The sequence below is a fragment of the Branchiostoma belcheri genome, unplaced genomic scaffold, assembly GCF_001625305.1.
Source record: "Branchiostoma belcheri isolate BF01 breed outbred unplaced genomic scaffold, Haploidv18h27 scaffold29, whole genome shotgun sequence".
NCBI lineage: Eukaryota > Metazoa > Chordata > Leptocardii > Amphioxiformes > Branchiostomatidae > Branchiostoma > Branchiostoma belcheri.
Window position 1 is genome coordinate 806,607 of NW_017803898.1, and position 17,385 is coordinate 823,991.

At 38.5% G+C, this 17,385-nt stretch overlaps 3 protein-coding genes across 3 annotated transcripts in view; 2 read left to right on the top strand and 1 right to left on the bottom strand.

Annotated features, from left to right (window-relative positions):
* The window catches only part of LOC109472902 (IgGFc-binding protein-like), a 39,133-nt gene extending 36,346 nt beyond the window's left edge, over positions 1–2,787 (top strand). Inside the window, exons 54-57 of the mRNA XM_019772768.1 lie at positions 482–588; positions 1,008–1,174; positions 1,877–1,999; positions 2,481–2,787. Of these exons, the coding sequence (XP_019628327.1) occupies positions 482–588; positions 1,008–1,174; positions 1,877–1,999; positions 2,481–2,570 (487 nt within the window). The 3' untranslated portion in view covers positions 2,571–2,787. The remainder of the gene's footprint in view (positions 1–481; positions 589–1,007; positions 1,175–1,876; positions 2,000–2,480) is intronic.
* A 695-nt stretch (positions 2,788–3,482) lies between these two features.
* On the bottom strand, positions 3,483–9,713 carry LOC109473022 (translation initiation factor eIF-2B subunit delta-like). Its single transcript, XM_019772914.1, has 12 exons — positions 9,629–9,713; positions 9,231–9,294; positions 8,678–8,917; positions 8,035–8,253; positions 7,707–7,798; positions 7,359–7,473; positions 7,013–7,089; positions 6,722–6,824; positions 6,193–6,323; positions 5,294–5,471; positions 4,323–4,503; positions 3,483–3,688 (listed from the first exon to the last, which is right to left on the bottom strand). Exons 2-12 carry the CDS (start codon positions 9,243–9,245, stop codon positions 3,483–3,485), a joined length of 1,557 nt encoding a protein of 518 aa, XP_019628473.1. The 5' UTR covers positions 9,246–9,294; positions 9,629–9,713.
* A 511-nt stretch (positions 9,714–10,224) lies between these two features.
* LOC109473025 (sorting nexin-17-like) lies at positions 10,225–17,344 on the top strand. Its single transcript, XM_019772917.1, has 12 exons — positions 10,225–10,388; positions 12,159–12,233; positions 12,633–12,756; positions 13,093–13,157; positions 13,486–13,596; positions 13,964–14,054; positions 14,258–14,348; positions 14,683–14,845; positions 15,290–15,493; positions 15,994–16,197; positions 16,608–16,778; positions 17,216–17,344. Exons 1-12 carry the CDS (start codon positions 10,332–10,334, stop codon positions 17,327–17,329), a joined length of 1,470 nt encoding a protein of 489 aa, XP_019628476.1. The 5' UTR covers positions 10,225–10,331; the 3' UTR covers positions 17,330–17,344.
* The last annotated feature ends 41 nt before the right edge of the window (positions 17,345–17,385 follow it).

Genomic DNA, 17,385 nt, shown 5'->3' on the forward strand with positions numbered 1-17,385 from the left:
CGTTTGACGGAAAGTAAGTTTTCATAATAACTTAAAAATATCATGTAAGACGAGAAATCTTTAAGTACATGTATAAGAGTAAGAGATTCATGGACTGAAAAATATGAAAAGATTCCAGTCTCTTATCCGTAAATAATGTCAGCCTGGGCCTTGGCATGGTGAGTGAATGAATAGCAAATTTCTTAATCCACAACCACTTGTTTAACAACGTTTTGATGACCGCCTGTCAAATTCATTAGATGATAATTCACCTGATGAAGATGACGTACAGTCAGCAAAATGTAGGCTTTCGTTAAACAAGTCAATGTGAAGGAGCTTTGCTATTCGATGCCCCTCTCCGTTGTACAAAATTTATCTGCGAACAATAATTATTGTAGAGTATTATATCTCTTCATTTTCTAAGTCCTTGGAATCATCATATCATGTGTACTTAGTTATATTGGACCAACAGTTTTACTGATACGATTTTCTGTCTGTACAGGTACTACAGTTTCAGTGGGAACTGTTCCTACACTCTGGTGCAGAGTCTGAAGCTTGGTGAAGATTTCAGCGTGGCGACTGACAACAGGATGGGCTGTGCCCTCCTTGGTACGTCTACTTGCTTACTGTAAGGCTAGCAAATATGTTAATATGTACGTATACATTACGGAGATGTAAAAGGTGGTGGAAGGAGAGGGATGGGCTCCACCTTCCCCACCGTGCCCCAGACACAGTGGATAAACAACCTACTGCCCCTGTGGCCTGAAAAAGTGTCGTTTAGCTTGAGGAATGAATCTCCTCTACTATACATGTATACTAATTATAAGAAACACACGATTTACGCAAGTTTAAGCACTTTTCATTTGGTAAAAGTAGTCCTATAGCCTTTTCAGTCCGTAGGCAAAGCTCTACTTTCCAATACCGTGCCCTAGACACAGTGGTGTAACATACTGCCTCTAGCAACTTGAATGGTCATTGTTAAGTACTTAAACTTTAGATCCTAAAGATACGTTGTGTTTCATCACTAGGTAACATGGATGAGGCCTGCACCAGGAGTGTTACTGTGCGTGTGAACGGGAACGAGCTGCGTCTGGGCCGGAACTACGTCGTCACGATGAACGGTGACGCCATCACCCTCCCCTACACCGGACACGGCTTCTACATGGAGAAGATCCCCAACTCTCAGTTCCAGAGGGTTAGTGACAAGTGTTTTGTACGGGAAGGCATTGCAAACTAGATAAACATAGAAAATTATACCTATAAAGGAACTCTTTATAAGGTTCTAGGGCCTTACAAAATGGACAAATTAGTACCAAGGACAGGACCAGATAGCTTATCTAGCACCAAGGACAGGTCCAGATAGCCTTTCTAGCACCAGATAGACTTTTTAGTACCAATGAAAGGGCCAGTCTTTCTAGCACTAAGGACAGGACCAGATGGACTTTCTAGCACCAAGGACAGGACCAGATGGACTTTCTAGCACCAAGGACAGGACCAGATAGATTTCTTAGCAACACTTAGAATTGTTACAAATACAAACAAAATGCTAACAACTTCATGATGCAAGCAACCCATACCACATACATCAAATAGCTTCCTCCATTCCCTTTTTTTAAAATATATATTCCAACTTTTCATGACTAGACATGGTGATGGCGGACTAAAGTTATATCAACTCATTCTATGCCACCACCTACGCAGAGAACAAATACAGGACAGGACAATACTCATTTTCACCTGAGTTAAGTGAGGAAAGTTGTGTTAAGTGCCTTTCCCAAGGGCACAAGATCGGTCTTGAACCCAGGGCCTCTTGGTTCCGAGTCGAGCACTCTGCCATTACACGACCCCACTATTCCCCATTCCCTTCTGACATGTTTCTTTCCTCTTTTGCCCCCAGATCTTCCTGGACAATGGTTTTACCGTCCTGTGGGACTCCCTCACCCGTGTGTACGTCTCTGCACCCGAGTCCTACATGGCGAAGACTGCTGGACTGTGTGGCACCTACACACTGAACCAAGAGGTAAAGAATCCATACTAGTAAAGTTTAAACTTTGTTTAACACAAAAGAGAACTCACCATGAATTTTCGGTCAAACCCGTCAACCTTCGTCAGATGAATGATCCATTATGCTGATTTAATGTTACGTGCAAACCCAATAATACTAGTTTTTATACATTTATCTGAAATTTTTTGGTCCTAGGCTTCATAAGCACTTATCTAGGGAGACTCTATTGTACTTTTAACTTTTCTGTTTTCTCTATGAAGCTGAAACTGATAGCATGACTCAACTGATGAACTAGTATATATCAAAGGCCGATATGTAAGTGGGGTCCGATATTTGCCATGGCTGCCAGGACACCCCATTGTATTGCGATGTTTGCAATTCTTCTAATTTAGAGAAATGAACTGATAGAATCTCTTTCAAAGCCAACCTGCTATATTTCAATATAACTGCTTAGACTCTATCATACTTTCATAAATGCCTTTTCTGTTTCCTATAGGATGACTTCCAGGATCCAAACGGCCGTCTGCGTGGCTCAGTGGAGTCCTTCGTGCCCCACTGGAAGACTGACCCCGACTGTGTGGACTAACACCCTAACCCTGAACAAGACAAAACCAACTTCTGACACAGATGGAACTCCCATTGCTGTAGCCTTCTCTGTTGCTTTGCTTTAGTGCAATTAAGTTAGATTATATAAGTACATAGACCTATTTCTGCACTTCTAACATTACTTACTTACTTACTTAGTCCTCTTTTAACATTACATACTTACTTAGTCCTCTTTTAACATTACATACTTACTTACTTAGTCCTCTTTTAACATTACATACTTACTTACTTAGTCCTCTTTTAACATTACATACTTACTTACTTACTTAGTCCTCTTTTAACATTACATAGGTCTAATTCTGCACCTTAACATTACATAGGTCTATTCTACACCTTTAGCATTACATTTACTATTTCTGCACCTATTAACATGCACTCTCATTTCTTTTAACTGATCATATCATTTCTGTTGCCAATGCTTTAACATGTTGTAACGTGTAAACGGTTATGCCATGTATTGTTCGTAGTTGGTACTAACAAATAAATGCACATCGTGGGTAAAAAAAAGCACACATTTGATGTCATTCTTTACACAACACACACATTCATAGATGTGTACCATCACACACCAGGGCATGTGAGGGCAAGCCATGCTGGACCCAACATACTATAAAAAAATGGTATCACACCGTTAGAGATTTTACCCCAAAAATTGTTTTATTTGCTTTGTATTACATATAACCAAGGAGGTTCAATAACCAAAGTTATAAGGATCATACAAAAGGAAATATAATTCTCACCAAATACGAGCAATTAGAACTCAGAACTAACGGCTAATATTCAGACATTTCACCATCATCTTCATCATTTGGTATCAACGTACAATAGATCAAGCCAGCTAGTTAGGCATTAAATACAAAATATCTGAAATGGTTTTAGACATTGTGAGTTATCATTCTTCGGACACTTCAGTGCTTTTCACGCGGAGAATGACGGGAACAGATGTGCATGGGATCATGCCGACTTCTGTTATCACCATGGCGATAAAGTTAGAAGGCGTGATGTCGTACACCAGGTTTAGCAGGTGCAGTGAGTCTTGTTGCCGCCAGGTGTCCAGGTGTCGCTGTTTTCTCAGGGGTACCAGGTCATCCGGGTCACCTGGTTCAAGACGTTAAAACATTCATTACAAGGATGGCATAGACCAGCACATTGGCAGAACATACAGTGCCTGATTTAAGGTATTAAAACATTCATCAAATTGTCACAAGAAAGAGTTTTACTCCATGTAGCACTGCTCACTCTTATAGAAAGCTTGCATGGTCAAAATATAATTATTGTAGCAAATCGGCAGAATGTACTACGCCTGCACGAAACTTGTACGTGTATTGTGCAAAGCACTTTGGCAGAACGTCTTCTTTAAGGCCGTATTAGCGTATTTAAGGATGACATACCATCTATAGTTTGCAAATAATGTGTCAGAAAAGATACTGTCTGCAACAGGCCAAATTTGGGTAATGATACAACGTTGACCAACGAAAACCGTGAAACATCTTTTTCTGCATAGTCCTATTCTGACTATACATGTCACATACATAGAAAGCAACACCACAGATCTTTAAGGCTCTCTAATTTACTAATGAAGCACATTTCAAACTTCCTACCACTCACCTAACTCGTTGAACACCACAGATCTTTAGTTTGTTTTTGTCGAAAGTTTTAACTTTAAACATGAACTTTCATGATAGGACTCTAGTTTATTAATGAAGCGCATTTCTAACTCCCTATGACTCACCTAGCTCGTTGAACACGAATGAATCAGTCTGCACGCGCTCGCAGAACTTGTACGTTTCGCAGCAGACGAGCACGGGAACGTTACAGGCCTTCGCTGTCATGGCAACCAACGACGTCCCCACCCGCCCCATCACAAACCCGTTGGCAAGTAAGGCGTGAGCTCCCAGGAGCACTTTGGATACCTGATTATGTAAAAACATACCATGTAATTATGCAAAACAAACCAAATCTTAGGAAATCCGTAATATGTACAGGGTAGCATACATTCACATACAGTTATTGCCTACATGAGACATCTAAAGCGCAAAGAAATGCACCTACAAATGTATAGTTAAGTACGTAAGACCTGCAATACTAGAAAGGCAAATACCTAATTAAACAAGAACAAACCAAATCTTACAAAAACAAAAGTATTTTCAAGTAGAATGAATTCACATGTAGTAAGTATAAGATTCTCATTCATTGCAATTAAGACATAAGGAAAATTTTCAAAAGAAACACACATACAGAAGACCTACAATATTTCTAGCACTATCTTTGTGTGAGTTACTGTTAATTCTTTAAATTGTTTTTGAAGATAAGTATCTTCCTTCAAGAACAATTTAAAGAATGATTGTTAACAGAGCAATTTCAAAAGAAAGGGCAGATCTAAAGAGGTTGCTTTCCCCTTTAAAACTTTAATTTTCTAATTACATCCTATTGAATGCATCTTTAAACTATTTTAACTGTAAACACTGCAATGCATTCCTATCACTCCTTCCACATTGAAATAAAAAACCACTGCAAAAGTAAACAAATATACAGTATGTTGACTTCTAAACCCCCAAACTATAACTAACTAAATCTAGAGTTTAAAAAAAGGAAGACTATATGTAGGATACTGCATTAAACAAATGTACAGTATGTTGATTTCTAAACCCCAGAACCAAAACAAACTAAAATTAATATAGATTTAAAAATGGAAGACCTTACCTCCTGCATAATGTATGATACTGCATTGATGAGTACGTAGGTGCACTTGATGCCGTGTCTCACCAGTCTTCTCAACATCTCCTTCCCCTCAAACTTAGGCCGACCGTCCACAACAACTACACTGAACTTCTTACCACTGTCATGGGCATCACATAGGACCTTCTTGATCAGGGAAGAACTACAGAAATATAACAAAAACAAGGAATTAAAAACCTTGTACCATTTGGGGGAGAATTTCTTCCTTCATTTGATTTGATTTGATTTTATTTATTGAAATTGCAACAGTGTAATACACGCAGGACACAGGCAGCTGTTGCTGGTGTTGTGTCCCACACATAGAAACAAATACAGGACAGACAATACTCATTTTCACTTGAGTGAAGTGGGAAAAGGTGTGTAAAGTGCCTTTCCCAAGGGCACAAGATCGGTGGCATGTCAGGACTCGAACCTGGGACCTCTTGGTTCCAAGTAAGCACTCTACCTTTTAGGGGGGAATTTGTTTCATTTCAATATTGTGATTTTATTGCTGATTCTGTCTATGCATTCTCCATCTAGCTCCTATAGGAAAGAGGGAATGAGATATCCTTTTCTGGGACCTAAAACTATCTATCAGTGTCTCAAAAGTGCCTAGCATGTAGAAATTACTACAAGCAGGCACACTGAAAACATTTATTATCTTCATACCAAATGATGAGTGACTATATGATATATTTCACTATGCTTAGCTTGTACTCCTGTTCTTGTCCTTGGTACTGAATAACTATTATTTTCCATCTCATAGTAAACATTGTGTACTTTTGAGAACTCTTTTACAGACTATAGGGATGAAACATAGTACATTTGCAAGCAAATGTTCACCCTTCAATCCAGAAATACAAAGGCATCCTACATGTACTTACAAGCCATAGACCAGAATGACATCCCCATCATGTATTTTAGACAGGGTGTAGGTTTTGGAGATGGCTTCCCCTGCCAGTAGGATCTTCTCTTTTATAAACAGGTCAATGCTCTCTTGTAGCTGCTTCTTTGCCTGTCAGAAAAAAAGACAAGACATTCACATTATTGTTTTCTAATTTGTACGGACAGTTAAGTTTCAGATACATGCTTGTATTTTTGTTTACACTTAATTCCATGGTATCGTCAACCAATCTACCAAAATATAATCATCACTGGTAAGAGGCTGTAACTTCAAATCATGGCTATTGTCCCTCTCTTAGTGTTATTGTACATATTGGACAAAAAGAACTAGGGGAATTTTCATGGTACAATGTACAATGAACCTGTACATGTATACTAGTACTGTCTGTCTTCTCTGTCACAACCAGTGGAAGATTAGCTCAACTGTACATTGATCATGAGCTTAACTGGTTCAAGATCACTTTCATGGCATTCTTCTTCCTTCTTACTTCATATTATCACAGTACTTACCTCAGCTTCTGGGATGTCGTTAGGTGAGTGGTTTATCTGCCATTTGATGTACTTGATTGCATTTCCCATGCTAACAGACAGGGGGCGGCACTGAGTGAGGAAGCTGTGAAAAGAAACACAAAGATTTCATGAGTGATCTGACATAGTAATACATTGTATCAAAATACGGAAGTATATTTCTTTGAATAGAAAAGGGAACAGATTCAGCTATCTTTTTTTTTGTTTGAGAGAAAATCTTACTGCTCTACTGTACTTTCTGTACATGAGATTATACAACAAACATTTTCTCACCTGATGTAAGGCTTTATCTTAGCATCTAAGTCTCTGGAGAGGTCCTTATCTGTAGGTGTGGTGTAGTCTGCTATCACCTGTAATGGAAAAAGGGAACTTAATACTTACTGAGACTAAAAAAGTACATTTTATACATCAAACATTGAAACTATTTTCTTCAAAGTACAATGTATAAAGATATGACCTTTGGAAGTTATATGATTGATTTGTATGATGGATTTCTTTTCATTAAATGTCAGAGCTACAATGCACTAATAGATGTGGAACCATTATATTGCATAGGAAATATTTTTAGGGATTACAGTTGAGAAATATTTACCATTTTTATATGAAATCATGTATTTACCTTTTTGAAAGCTACGAGCAGAGCCAGACATCTGGAGTTAGACCCACAGATGATGCCGTTAGCGTACTGGAGTCCCAGCTTCAGGATCGCACTGTGGATGCCTCCTGGGGAAAAACTGTAGGGACAAAAGAATGTATCAACATACACTCTACCATTGTATCAAAAAGAAAGGTGTTTTTGTGATTAGCATTGTTGAATTTACTCTTAAGGTTCTGGGTTTGTATCCTGGCAGGCCCAAATGTTGTGTCCTTGGGAAAGGAAGGAACACCTACTGCCTCAGTCAACCCAGTACAGTCAACTCCCACAGAAGGGTATCTCCTTCCCCAGAGATACGAGTAGTTCTCTTACCTAATGTTCTTGGTAAGGGAAGTCTCTCTTTCATACTGATGTAGATGTGAAAACAGGCCGACTTTTTTCTGGGTCACTGGTCTCTGTGGAACCTGTACAGACAAAATCCACACAGTAAATAAAAGAACCAACTCTTCTATGAATAGTTATCATTAACATCCTATGAATATTGCGCAGACACAGACTTAATCAAGAGCTGATGAAAAATCTGAAACAAGGAAATGAGCAGTTGTACAATCAAGTTTAATTTCTTGTTGTTGTAAATAACAGTTACACCTTGTTTCATAATGGCTTCTACCAACACAGATGAACCTTCAAGACAACTAACCCTCTGTGTCTCCAGTCGTTTGGCCACCTTCTTCTGCACATTAGGATCGTCCACCAGCACGTTCGCCCGCACTCTCGGCGCCTCCTTCTTGGTGACTTGCATGGACGGGGAGGACGGGACGTTACTGTCGCTGCCAGTCCGGGGCTTCTGGACCGTCCCAGGGTCCTTCCCTCCACCTTCTCCTGACTTTTTGGCTTGCTTAGCTGCTCTGTCTGCCTCCTGAAATTTATAAGCAAATAAGCATCAGATACTGGTATAATAGCTCAATCTCGCTTTGTAACCGGGAGGTCAGGAGTTCAAACCCTGGCCAGGTCATTTTGTACATACAACTTTCTCTGCTTAGCACTCAGCATCTATGAAAAAGAGTATGGGAAGGTCAACACACAACCCTACCAGTGGGCTGGCCCCCTACTGTAGTTCTTGTTTTCTAGAGCTAGAAGTGCCAAAGACTCAGCTGTGAAGACTTCAAGGCAGAAAGATACAGAAAGAAGGCCAACACTATAAATATTTCAGCATTATTACTGATGTACATGTACCTGTTTTTATTAAATGTTTGCACTCTGACAAATTCAAAGGCACCAATACAATTTGTATGGTATTGCACAGATGTATGGCACCTATAGACTGCTAATGGTTAACTTGCCTGTTTAGCTCTTCTCTCTGCCTTTAGCTCAGCTTTACTCTTCTGTGGTTTTGTTACATCTTGACCTCCTGCACTTGTTGCACCTTGACCTCCATGACCCTGGGGCGTGGCCTCGGATGACCTCTCACCTCCGCCCTCTCCTTCCTTCCCCTTCAGTTTCTTGGCTCTTTTCTCCTTCTTTCGTTCCTTCCTGCTGAGCTGCTTCTGTTCAGCTTCTGTAGCCTCGGCTCCTGGGTTATTCTACAAAGACATCATATGTTCAGACACATCTCATCTGACACAAGACATTGGACCATCCTTCAACAAAGACGGGGGGCACTACAGACTTCCTCCACCCTATGATCCACTGCCCATTGATTCACTTGTGTCATCTAATAACATGCAGTGGATCTCTTAAATCTTATGCCTTGACAAAGACTGGAGTTGTACAGTCAAACATTTTGGTAAATTCTGGCTAGTACTATTTGTTCTGTCTTAACTTTTAGCCTCTATCCTTTCACAAGGTAGGTTTTTCTGAAAACTGCAATAATTTCACACAATGCATTTGACTTACCTGTTCATCCGCCATTCTATTTTATCTAGACCCTCCTTCGTTTCATGGAATTAACTTAGAAAAACTGTGGAAAAAGAAGAAAAAATAATGTGTCAGTAGAAATTGTTGCTGTCAATATTTTATGCAAACATTTTTCCAATGCATATACACATGTAATACGTGTTATATGATCTTATTAATGTCATTCTGAAATACACACACAAAATTATGTCATGATGGGAGGGGGGCACACACTGTCAAGCAATACGGCGCTTATTTTTGGCTATCATGACATCGCTTGAAACGCCAACTTTAGATTTTTCTCACTCTTAAGAGTGCATGTTAACATAATCTTAATTCACTTACTTCAATTAAGATATAATTAGGCAACAAAAGAGATGTAAATTCAGACACCACACCTTTCCATCATATCATCTTTCCGCCATGCTGAAGCATTGCATCATGGTGAATGTGAGGGTGTTATGAAGAAAAAAGGAAACCTAAATTTTCGATTTGAAATCTTTTCAGGTCAGGTTATCCCTCTGAAATAGTGCAAATTGTTCCAAATTTATATAAATGCAAGTTCATCCTGTTTTTTTGTCGCTATCATTTTATTTATCTAATTTTTCTGAAAAATACTAAGAGTAAGATATCACTAAAACCCCAGGGTATCCTAACTCCGATCACAACAAGCCCTGGGCAAGAAAAATACATTTGAAGAATAGGGGGATATATTTTTTTAGAAATAAACTTTAAGCTAAACTTCTCAAAATTACACAATTAATTATCATAAATTTTGTATACTAGCAATTTTATTCTATTTTTAATAAGATATCAGTATATTAGACGAGAATTTTGCATTTTGAGTGAAAGCTTTAAAACATTTCCCACCCATTTCTAGTGGACTGTTCTAGTTAGCATATTTGGCGCGTGATCCGGAAGGGGTGGATGGTATCACGTGACCTAAAAGTTACAACATGGCGTATCTTCAGTGAGAACCAGATTTCCGAGTCTTCTTTTTCAAGAAAACTTCCTTTTTACGTCGAAGTTTGCCAAAACAAAGACAATTTAAAGACTTGAAGTCGTTTTAGACCACAGGAGGACTTGATCGAGGTGGTCAAGATGCATTTTTCGATCCCGGATACACAAGAATGCAGCGACGAAAGCGGAGCTTACACAGTAAGTTGTCGTTTGAAAAAAATCAAGTTTGGAATTTTTGTTGTTTTTGTTGTGTATTTTGTAGCGGTTCACAAATTCTTACAATAGTGGACGTTTTCTTCACATTAGAAGGGGAGTATTTTGCTTCGTCTTGTCCTAACACTGCGTTTTTTTCTTTGCTATACTTAGCAATTTTTGAGGAATTCAAACGTAACGTAACGTTAACGTTACATGTTGTTACGTGCAAACTTGCAAGTTATTTCCGGTAGCATAAATTTAGTATATTGATGTCATAAGATTTCTCTATAAATCATATTGCAAGTTTCATGCACAAAATATAAAAAAACTTCATGTTTCTGCATGTTTATGTAGTTACATCTATTTACTTTATTAGAAGACACTGATAAGAAAAAAACAAACAGATATTCGAAGAAATCAATCAAGACATCAGATTAAGCTAATTAACTAAGGTCAATCATGTAAATTTTTCTTTTTGTTGCTTTGACTGTGATTCGGTATTTAGATCTTATTTCTGAGATACAATGTACAATGTGTATTCATATCTATTCAGCATGTACATATGTCCTAGCTTACATTTTTGCAATGTAACTTATTGTAAGTTACAATAAGTTACATTGCGAAAACAATCCTATATTGTGTTTAGGAAATATTGGATTGTAAACAATGATAAGTTTGTTTGTTTGTTTTGTTAGTAAGCCGCCTGAACAACACCCCACTGTTACAGTTATATGATCAAGTGATAGTCAATAAACACTTAGATAGATCCACTTCATTTTACATTGATGTTCAATACAGTCATTGACTCATACCATTATATGTATCAAATGTAAATCTAGATTTCATCGCAAATTTCAATCCTTCATCCTTCATTTTAGATCTCTTTGAAAATCTGTTGTTTCTTTATGTTCTAAACCTAGTTATATCTTGAACATAAGGAAATTTCCGTGTTGTAGAGTGAAACTTGGCATGGTACTTTGTACATTGTGTCACCTCGAACTTTGTCCCCAGATGTTTGCATCCCAGGTAAAGGAACAAACAGTGCCGACCTTTCGATTACTCCAAATGGCAGTCTTCTTTTTAAAGCCTGATCACATTAACAATGTAAAACTAGTAAAAGGCAACTGGTAGACAAAATTCATACATACATAAAGTGTGTACAAGTTGCTTATTATAAACTTGAAAAGTGTAAAACATTTTTTCTGTTCTTGACATGTAGGTTATTGTATACCCTGACATGCTAGCATACATTGTATCTTGTTGCTGGTACCAGAGAGGGTCAGCAAACTGTCTGTGTTGACATTGTGCAGGGTAGGGCTGTGTTTGGTAATAAATAATGTCTAACTGACATGTAGTAATTACTGTTTGTTCAATGTAATGATGTACTGTAAATCACAAAATGTTTGATGTGTTTTTCTTGTGTTGACCTCCCAAACATGAATTCAAGACATGGAGAATGTGCATTCCCCAGTGACAGAATTGTTTCAACTACAAACTTAAACATCAGAAAAACCTTTTACTTTTCCTTCTTTTGCAAAATATAATCCCCACCAAAATATATATAAGTGTATGAGAAAAGCAGTGTAGATGTTAAGTGCCTTTCTCAAGAGTACAACATACTAATAGGGACCTGCCTGGGATTCGAACCCAGAACCTTCAGGTCTGGGATTCGAACCTAGAACCTTAAGAATGTAAGTCTACACCAAAAGGCTACCTTGCCACCTTATGCATGATGTCAATATACATTTGTATTTCTTCCCTTTTCCCCCTCAGGTGTTCAACATCCATGTGAATGGTGTGGCTCACTGTTCAGTCCGCTACAGTCAACTGCACCACTTCAATGAACAGGTGGGTTAGTCTGTGTGGGATAACAATTATTCTCAAGCCTTTTTCTTATCAGAAGTACATGTATAAACATAATTCATAAGTAGTTACTGAACAAAAACACCGTAGAGTGTCCAATGCTGTATCAACATCTACATACAAAAGCAGAGGATTAGGCTTTGGCTTATTTTTGACATGTTAACATGTACATGTATACTAATTATTGGGATTTTTTAAATCACACTTTCTTTTTTTTTGGCCAGCATATAGCCTAGCAAATGGATACTGCCTAGCCAATATGATACTGTCTTTGCAGCCACTAAAACTAAAAGATCTGCTTGGAGATTGATTATTGTCAATATACTTCACATGTATTTTCAGGTTACAACAATTAACATTGTGCATTTCATTGACATTTTTCAGATGAAGAAAGAGTTTGGCCAGGCCAACCTGCCCCCCTTCCCTCCCAAAAAGCTCTCCCTGTTCACCCTGACTCCACAGCAGATAGAGGAGAGGAGAGAACAGTTGGAGAGGTATATACAGATAGGTGAGTGTCAGCAATATGATGGCTCCTTCTTCAGTGTTCAAAAACTCATATTTTTAGAACTACTGTAGGAACTACAACTGTCACCAAGTACTGTAGGGGCATTATCATTAGATTGCTTGAAATGTTTATAGTTAAATGTTCAAAGGCTAGGAGTTCAATGTATGGCCAGCTGCCACCGTGCCAGATGCTTGTGATGCCATATTTGGATATGAGCGACATATTGATTCATTGAAAATCAGGATCACAATTGTATTTCCCTTTCGTTCAATGTGATTGGTCCACAGCAATGTCCAATCAGTGCAATTTTTTTAATTTTTTATATTTTTTTCTCTGCAGTGAGCCAAGATCCAGTGATTGTTGGCAGTGACATCTTTAACAGCTTTTTAAATCAAGCCCAACAGGTAAGCCTTTCTTTAAATTAATACTTTGATCTTTGTTCATTGTCCAGATATTACTAGCACACAATGTAACCATAAGTTGCTATATACAGTGCACTATATAGTATAGACCATAATGTGTGGACTGTCCAACATTGACCCACTGGACAGGGTCACATGGAGACATGGAGTCCAGTCTGGCTGACTGCTGCCCACTCCTGAGACAGGGAAGGCGGTAGCAGAATAATCAAAGTGCGGATATGTATGTATGTATGTACATGTTTTGCACAGTAACTACATTTGTACATACGTGTATTAGTGCTAAAAGCTACATCTGTTGGTTGGCATATAGGAGACCCAGAAGGCAGAGCCAGAGGCAGTTGAGCTGGATGTCTTCTTAATGAACGGGCACAAGATCTCAGTCAGCATCAGTTCTACAGACCAAACAGATGACGTCCTGGAGGTAAGGAAGTCACTCATCTTCCATTTATTACAACAAGAACAAGTATTCAAACATCTTCCTGAATGTACTAGCTACAACTATGTATCTAACACCAGAACAGAAAAGAACAAAATATAGTCATATATTCAAGTACCAGCATCATCAACCAAGGATTGAGGTGTTTTAAAACTTGTTCTTTCCTAGAACTATTGTAAAGTGGGACTCACTGCCACCAAGTACAGTTGAGGTGTCATCATTAGATGGCTTTAAGCAATGCCTTCAGTTAGATGTGCGAAGGCTAGGTGTATCAAGTCACTTGGAGTAATATTGCCAGCTGTACCTTTATTTCTGTACATTTGTAATTGTATCCTTTTTTTCTTCTGTTCAGACGGTTGCCTCCCAGATAGAACTCTCCGATGACTTTGTCTACTACTTCGCCCTCTTCCTGGTCAAGAAGGAAAAAGATGGTGGGAACTCAAGTAAGTATATATATATTTTTATGCAAAAAAATACTGATATAACCCTTCCTTCATGCAAATTCACATTCAATTGTTGATTTTCCTACTTTTTTAATGTCAAATTTCATGATTGTTATCTTGTCAAATTTCATAATTGTTATTTTGTCAAATTTCATGATTGTTATTTTGTCGATTTCATGATTGCTATTTTGTTTTATCTGCAGTTGTGAGGAAGCTTCAGGAGTTTGAATCCCCGTACATATCACTGAAGACTGCAGAGAGTGAGGCAAAACACAGAATAGTCCTTAGGAAAAAGTGAGTCGAAATCCCTCCTGATATAAAATTGCAACATGATGTAACCCAACACGTATCAATTATAGTTGGTGACGTTTTAACATGACTTCCCGACTGAATTATCGCACAAACAATATCTCATTTTAATCACAAGGCAAAGAACTTCTAAAATCTGCAAAAACCATAGAATATGACGACTTTTTAATTCCATTTCAGGGAATCTTTAATATACTTAGTTATCATGGTGACAGATGTCGGGTTCAGGTCATTGACCTTATTGTTTGGAGAAGAAGAAGAGGAAACAGAGCAAAAACAATATCCTGTAAACATAACAATATTTTATTTACCTCCGCAGCTTTTGGGAGCCGAGCATGGACAATGATCTCCTAGATGACAGGATAGCTATGAACCTACTGTATGTGCAGGCTGTGAACGATATCGAGCGGGGCTGGGTGTTTGCCTCGAAGGAAGTACACAAACAACTTGCAGCTCTGCAGACTAAAGGCTCCAAGAAGGAGGTAAGGAAACAAGGACACATAGCTATTTTTTTCTGCTGAATGTGGCACATTATGCATTGTTGGATTAGGTTAAGGGGCCTTAGGTATGCTATGTCATTATCAATTCTGTTGTACCCAGAGCCATTGACATGAAATGATTGAAAAATAATTGTTTGCCATCTCTGTAGGTTTTCATATCGAGTCAAATTAATTGTAATTTTAAAAAAAGTGGCCTAAAATTTTGGTATGAGGGAAATGAATTCAAAATCTTAAATTGTATGTGGTAAAGCAAGAAATGCAGTTGCCATGAAATTGAAAAGACAAGTAATGGTATTCCAGACACTAGTACTTTGGCTGTTTAATTCTTGCCAAGTGTTTTATTACAAGACAAGTGATCTATGAATTCACCATTTTCTCCAATAATACAAAATATATTTAATGTTGACTATCACATTTTTTTCACAGTATCTGAAACTAGCCAGAACGCTGAAGTCCTACGGATTTATCCAGTTCAAACCGTGCGTGACGGACTTCCCCCAGCCGAACTGTCCCGTCATCGTGAGCGCCGGAAACCGCGAGCTCAACTTCCGCATCAAGGTCGCAAACAACCAGGTCAAGGAGGGCATCTTCAAGGTCACACGGATGAGGTGTTGGAGGATAACAACGCAGGTGGGAGACCTTTATGTTTTTTTTTGGTGGGAGACCAACTCCTTATAACTTAATGATTACTGGGGTTGGATGAAAGTAACATACCATCTTAAAATATTTTTGCAATGGTTTTGCAAATGTGGCCTCTCAAACACAAATTCATGTTGCAGATATGCACTTCCAATGTATCACTACTGTATGAAAAAATAGTTTGAACAGCAAAATTGGTTCAAAACACCTTGCCATTTATGAAATTGACTTTACAGTTCTGGGTACAGAAGCATTGTTTTGGGTGGCTGAGCTGTAGGTTAGTTTACCTGTTTGTCTGGACAAATTAGGTTGACAGAACATGGGTGGAGAAGATTGACAGGCAGAATAAGAGTATGTAAAAAATCTCAAAATTTGGCTGTAAGCTAGCAGAGGTTGGTATGTGGGGGAATTCAGAAACCCAAGGATTGTATAATTCCCAGTAGTCTGAAATTGTAATGAAATGTGTTTTTTTTTTTTTGTTGTTGGAACAGATCCCAGAAACCAATGGTGCGAATGCCCACGGAGACAGTAAGGACCTGAAACCCAAGCTGGAGGTGGCGTTCGAGTACCTGGTGGCAAAGGACAAGCTGCAATGGATCACTATCGAATCTGACCAAGCTATCCTGATCAGCATGTGCCTACAGGGGATGGTAGATGAACTCATCATGAAGAAACAAGGAGGCAGGATTAAAAGGGTAGGCAGCAATACACAAGTTAGTACTCTAACAGCTAACATATATGACGAATGACTAAACTTTATCATTCAACACATAAGAAAATTAGGACTTAACCAAATTAACCCTAACATACATTCTAGTCAGTGTTCTAGCCAGCATCTGAGTCATTTCATCATTTGATGGATTTTCGCTGACAAACAAAATGGACATGATGGACAAAATAACATGTTGAATGTTAGCACAGCCACTGGACATTGCATTGTCCAAGAATATACATGTACTAGAAGGTTTAAAATGCTCTTTTTTTTTTACACCAGCCGCAGGATCCTATTAGCTTCTTAGACAGCTATGGGAGACTCCCACAAATACCATAGTATGCTACAGGTTGAAATTATCTCTTGTTTATTTTTTATTTTTTGTAAACCTAGCCGCAGGACCGAGTGAAGCGCAGTCAGAGCAGACAGTTCCTGAGGAAGGACGGGAAGACAGCTCTGCCCAAGTCCATCTCTGCCCCGGGGCAGCTCGGGACACCTGACACCAACGGAGACGAGAACGTCAGCGCCGCGCAGAGGGCAAAGGACTCCGTACGCAGGATATCAGTAAGAGGACATGATTGTTTGTTTGTTTGTTTGAGGCTTTGTTTATTCATGAATGTGCATTTGTCTGTAGTTACAGTCTTTGTAATGTTTGTGAATAATCTTTTTTATCTTTGTGGATTTAGAAAAAAATTCTTAATTGGCAATAGTTTTCTAGGTTTTCATGTATTTTTTCAAAACTTGTAAATCAGCAATGCATACACAGTGCGTTCCCAGTGGATATCTTTGCTTAGACTTTGAAACACCAGCATACGTTTTTTTTTATTATTACGCACACACACACACACACACAATGTCATGTATATACCATCAGTATTTCTTACACTCCATAGTTGAATTGTTTTGACAATAGAATTTGAATCAAATTCCACTTATATTTGTTTAGTTATGTTTGTATTGTTACATATTCCAAACCTAATTGTTTTGTGCTTTCTCCACAGGACAAGTTCTCGTCTGTGACGCTGAAATCGACCGGCCGGAGCACACGCGGGCCGGCAGCACTTGTCGAAAACGACGTGTTCGAAGATTCCTACATCGGAGATGATGACCTGTGATGTCATCACGAGAGTTCATCTGTGTTGGTAGTTACATGTTTAAAGTTAACACTTTT